The sequence below is a fragment of the Antechinus flavipes genome, chromosome 3, assembly GCF_016432865.1.
Source record: "Antechinus flavipes isolate AdamAnt ecotype Samford, QLD, Australia chromosome 3, AdamAnt_v2, whole genome shotgun sequence".
NCBI lineage: Eukaryota > Metazoa > Chordata > Mammalia > Dasyuromorphia > Dasyuridae > Antechinus > Antechinus flavipes.
Genome location: NC_067400.1, coordinates 556,467,508 through 556,473,672, shown reverse-complemented (window position 1 = coordinate 556,473,672; position 6,165 = coordinate 556,467,508). Strand labels below are relative to the sequence as shown.

The window sequence follows — 6,165 nt, the reverse complement described above, 5'->3', positions numbered from 1 at the left end:
CTGCTTGTTTCACTCAGCATCAGTTCATGTAAGTCTCGCCAGTCTCTCTGTATTCATCCTGCTGGTCATTCCTTACAGAACAATAATATTCCATAACATCCATATACCACAATTTACTCAACCATTCTCCAACTGATGGGCATCCTTTCATTTTCCAGCTTCTAGCCACTACAAACAGGGCTGCCACAAACATTTTGGCACACACAGGTCCCTTTCTTTTCTTTAGTATCTCTTTGGGGTATGAGCCCAGTAGACACACTGCTGGATCAAAGGGTATGCACAGTTTGATAACTTTTTGAGCATAATTCCAGATTGCTCTCCAGAATGGCTGGATGTATTCACAATTCCACCAACAATGCATCAGTGTCCCTGTTTTCCCACATCCCCTCCAACATTCCGCATTGTCTTTCCCTGTCATTCTAGCCAATCTGACAGGGTGTAGTGGTATCTCAGAGTTGTCTTAATTTGCATTTCTCTGATTAATAGTGATTTGGAGCATATTTTCATATGTCTATAAATAGTTTCAATTTCTTCATCTGAGAATTGTCTGTTCATATCCTTTGACCATTTATCAATTGGAGAATGGTTTGATTTCTTATAAATTAGAGTCAATTCTCTATATATTTTGGAAATGAGGCCTTTATCAGAACCTTTGATTGTAAAAATGTTTTCCCAGTTTATTGTTTCCCTTCTAATCTTGTCTGCATTTGTTTTGTTTGTACAAAAGCTTTTCGATTTGATATAATCAAAATTTTCTATTTTGGGTCAATAGTGATTTCTAGTTCTTCTTTGGTTAGAAACTTCTTTCTAGGTACAAGGAATTAAATAAATATGGGGATCTCTAAATTCTTATATCAAATTAGGTGAGGGACACTTGTCAGGACAGAGAATGATGATAAACTAATCAATCATAGAACAACAGAAAAACAGAATTGGAAAGCTCCTAGAGGTCAGATTCCTTTTTTTAATTTTACAAATATTGAAAGCAGAGTCAGAAAGAGCCTGAGAGTTGTATAACGTGACTAGTAATTATATGATACAACCTGTTATATTCCCTTGAAATTTCCCTGGCAAAGGGGATGGGTAGTGAGACCCTCCCTTCCCTCCAACAATTCCTAATAAATAAAGACACCATACTTAAGAAAAAGTTTCTGTATCTAGGACTACACATTTATGCACTAATTTCATTAATTTTTGTCATAATCAACAATATCTGTAGGCCAATCTTAGTCCCTGCTTACCCAAAACTCACTCTTTTAGATTACTGGGAGACATTCTTTCCTTCCTTGCAATTAGAATGAAAGAGATGTCTACATGGGAGCAATAGCGAATATTTTATCAAGTACTGCCCTCATAGGAAACCTTTCCTCCTTCACTTTGTCTCAAAGATTCACTGGAGGCATTGAGTTCCTGGGGTGGTGAAGTCTGAGGAGAGGTTCTGATCTACTCTAATTCTCCCAGTGGTTCACATCACTTCTCCCACTTGCTTAAAAGTGCTATGTAAATAGTAATGATAATGATGGTGATAGTGGGGGTGGTGATGAATTCATATAAACGTTAAAAAAGGTCTAAATCTAAGAAAGAAAACATTAGGTCAGAGGACAAAGACATCTGGCTATGTGAGGGGGGATGAGGAAGAGATGAGCAAGGCTTCCAAGATTGTCTTATTTATCGTTTTTGTTCCAGGATTTCCATTTATAAACCTTTAAGATGCCCTTGGACTAGATGCCCTCTAAGATGCCAAGGAATTTCAGTGAACTATAAAAGAATTGCAAAATGTTAGGTTTGGAAGAGATCTTAAAAATCATATAGATCAATATGCAATTGAACAGGAGTCACCTGCAGAGTGTTCTTCACAAGTGTTAACTCTGTCTCAGGTTATTTCTATGAGGGAGAATTCATCAATCTCTAACAAGCCAGACCAAGATTTTCTTTTCAAAAGGCTGCTGGGGAAAGCTCTAACTCTTAGGTAGAACAAATATCTTTTTGCATTTTCCATCTACTCTTTCTCTACTACCCTCCAGGGCAAGCAGAATAAATTTAATCTATCTCCTCTCTTTCATATGCCTAGGGAAAACTATTTTCTCCTAAGTCTTGTCTCCAAACTGAACACCCCCATTTCCTCAAAAAAATTCCCTTATGCAAATATGGAAATATGCTTAAAAGACTTGCACATGTTTAACCTATAGTGGATTACTTACTCTCTAGGTAGGGTGGGAAGGAGATGAAGGGAGAAAATTATGGAACACAAGATTTTGCAAGGAGAAATGTTGAAAACTATAATATAATTAATATATAGAATATGTATATATGTTATACATACATATTATATATATGTAAGATTATGCTATAATATAGTATAATATGTAAAAATAAAATGCTATTTTAAAAACAAAACCAAACAAAAAACCACAAATCCTCATATGTCATAGTGAATACACCACAGCCTATCTGTATATTTCATAAAATTTGGTGTCTAGGGTTGAACAAAACACTCCAGATGTTGTTAAACCAAACATAGAGGAGCTGTGTTGTTTAAAAAAAAAAAAAATCTTCGGTTCTTTAGAGATGATATCTTGGAAGCTCCACACCACCCTCTTGTGGTCAAGGTCTGTCACTGAATGGTGTTCACTCAAATTTCAGATCTGCAACTAAATTATTAAATCAAAGATTCATAATTGCTCAGGGAGATTAAGTACTCTCTTGCCCTCTCTACAAAATAATCCTATCACATATTTTACCAATAGTTATGAATACCGTGGGAAAATTTTGAACCTTACTGAAGTTAGCATGTTATTTGGGGAAGGGAGGGAGATGGTGAGGGAAGGAGTCACACAGTTAGTAAATTTAAGAAGCGGGATTAAAAACCCAGATCTTGGGGCAGCTAGGTGGTGTAGTGGATAGAGTGCTATCCCTGAAGCCGGGAGGACCTGAGTTCAAATCTGGCTTCAGACACACTACTTCCTATCTATGTGAATCTGGGCAAGTCACTTAACCCCAATTGCCTCAGTGCACACACAAAAGTTCAGGTCTTTTTGTCTCTTAGTTCAATAGTATACAAAATGCACAGGTAGAGGTAAATCGAGTCTCATGATGAAGCAGGAATATTGTGCTTTCAGTTGCTTTATTCTCTTTCTCTAGATCTGCTCATTTAACTGTACATCAATTTATACAAGGCAATTAGGTGGTACAATAAATAGAGTGCTGTTCTTAGAATCCATATCTGCATTCATATCCTGCTTCACTAGCTGTATGATCCCGAACAAATCACTTTACCTCTGAAGTGCCCAGACCAGAGAAAACACAGGGCAGCCAAAATAATGAAAATTTAAGAGCGTTTTTTGCTAGCTAGCACTTTACCCCACCAGAACAGAGGAGTCAATATCAAGCGATTTCAGAGACACATATTTATAGAAAGAGACATAAAAGTTCCCTTAATACATTTGTCGTATTAAAAGAATTTCATCCTAGATAGGAGGCAAAGGTTATCACACTAAGGATGCCATTCCCAGATAGGCAATAAGACAATATTTCTTTATGTTTATCAGGTTGTCAAGGTCTTAGGTTTTTTAGGGCAGCACATCTGGAGTTGTAAAAATACATTTTAGGGTGCATTAGGGCTTGAAGAGCTAGTAACAAACTTCTAATTACAGTTTCAAGATTATGTTTCTCACGGTCCAGAGGGGTGTCCATCCACTCTGCCTCAGGTTCCTTGGTTATAAAATGGAGATAATATCATCTACTTCATAGGACTGACAAAGCTTACATATAAAATGCCTCAATCAGATTTTTGAGGAATATCAATGTTAAGAAGGATATGGAAAAACTTTAATCATGCATTTTCCTGAACATCTTAGTTTGAAAATGCTTTTTAGAGAATTTAAGGGTAAAGGTAATAACACAGTAGGTATGTTAATATGTTAACTAAATGTCAATTTTGTAACTTAGTGACATTTGACTGTTTGGCACTGAATTACCATTGGGTTTAATACTATATTAAATTTTCTGTTTATATTCTCCTGTTCTTGAGATAACAGTAGTTGGCTTTTACCTTGACAACTTACAATGCATATAATAACCACTGAAAAACAAAGCAAACCCATTGTTGCTTCATGAAGCTAAATGTATTAAGACACGAATAAGTTAACAAAAATTACTTGTCATGGAAATGAGGGAATGATAAATTTTAAAAGACATTTTGTGGTTATCATTGTTTAAAATTCAGAAAACAAATGCTAAAATTGAGGGACCTGGTGACATAATAATGGGATGAGAGGAGATAATTTCTTTGTTCTTGGTCCTCCAAAATCTCAATCTCAGGAGCCATTCACTTAATTCAACACTGATTTTATATAGGGGGCAAACTAAGGATCACAGAAGTTAGGAAACTTAATTAAGATCACATAAATGGTAAGTGACAAAGGTGAAATTTGGACCCAAGTCCCAAGTGCAGTCATTTTTCTTTCCCTTATCATAATGAATTTTTAAATGAATAACCTGGGATCTAGGTCAGAGGTTAGAGAGTTGCATCATACACAGCTTCAGAAAGTCAGGAATGAGATATTTATCCCTGAAGACAAACACTCCTACTGGAGCTTAGGGATTAAGTAAATACTACATATATCTTCCCTTCCTATGATGATCAATAAGGAAAAGAAACTACATTTCCCCACACACATTTTCTCTGCTTCCCAGTAGCAAAATTTGAAACTAGGGTATGTTTCTGAATTCTTATTCACATCAAAAAAAAAAAAAAAAAAACCCTGGTCCAGGCAGCTAGCTGGTGATGGGGCTTCTTTCTTTTGAGATATATACATTTTTTTTTCTAAACACCCAGAACATCTTTCAAGAAGAATTTTATAAAATTTAATGTCAAAGATGATTTTAAATTGAAGTGAATGAAGTTTTTTCACATGGACATACTCTTTTATCCTACTTTAAAAAATACTCATGTCTACTCAACCTGATTACAACTTTAGTACCTCTACCTTCCTCCTCACAGGCTTCCCAGGCATGGAACAATCATATGTGTGGATCGCCATCCCCTTCTCCTCCATCTATGCCATGGTTCTCCTTGGGAATTGTATGATACTCCATGTGATCCTAACTGAACAGAGTCTGCATGAACCCATGTTTTACTTCCTAGCCATGCTGGCCCTCACTGACCTGTGCATGGGGCTGTCCACTGTGCACACAGTGTTGGGGATCCTATGGGGACTCAGCAATGACATCAGTTTGGATGCCTGTATCGGCCAGTCTTATTTTATTCATGGTCTGTCCTTTATGGAATCTTCTGTCCTCCTTGCCATGTCCTTTGATCGTTACATTGCAATCTGCAATCCACTGCGTTACTCTTCTATCTTGACTGATGCCAGAATAATCAAAATTGGGGTGGCCATTATAATCAGGAGCTTCCTATTTATCACTCCTGTCATCATCCGCCTAAAGTTTTTCAATTACTGTCGGCCCCATGTTCTCTCTCACTCCTTCTGTCTGCATCAGGACCTGCTCCGTTTGACCTGCTCTGATATCCGCTTTAACAGCTTCTATGCACTGGGGTTAGTGATTTGCACTCTGTTGTTAGACTCTATCCTTATCCTTGTTTCTTATGTCCTAATTCTCAAATCTGTCTTGGCAATTGCATCTCGGGATGAAAGACTCAAATCTTTCCAGACTTGTGTCTCCCACATCTGTGCTGTCCTCGTCTTTTACATCCCCATTATCAGCCTGACCATGGTACACCGTTTTGGCAAGCACCTCTCCCCTATAGTGCATGTTCTTATGGGTAATATTTATATTCTCTTTCCACCTTTAATGAACCCAGTTATCTACAGTATCAAGACACAGCAGATTCGTAGCAGAATACAGAGACTCTTTTCAGGGCAAAGGCTCTGAGCCACCCCAGTGTTGGGTGAAGATAAGACTTCATAAAAGTAAATTGTAGTAATAGTAGTAGTAGTAGTAGTAGTAGTAGTAGTAGTAGTAGTAGTAATAGTAGTAGTAGTATCAGTAGTACTCATAAAATGATTGTCATGATCTTTTAGTTCTTCCTTTAGCATGGTCTATGGGACTTGGATAATGAATGGAAGACAAAATGTGCTCCAATAGGATTTCCCATCATAGAGTGACTGTTAAGACATGCAATACTGGTAAGTTAATATTCAG

General features: G+C 37.0%; 1 protein-coding gene across 1 annotated transcript; it reads left to right on the top strand.

Moving 5' to 3' along the window:
- Window positions 1-4,950: 4,950 nt before the first annotated feature.
- LOC127555330 (olfactory receptor 51V1-like) lies at window positions 4,951-5,895 on the top strand. Its single transcript, XM_051987557.1, has one exon. It carries the CDS (start codon window positions 4,951-4,953, stop codon window positions 5,893-5,895), a length of 945 nt encoding a protein of 314 aa, XP_051843517.1.
- The last annotated feature ends 270 nt before the right edge of the window (window positions 5,896-6,165 follow it).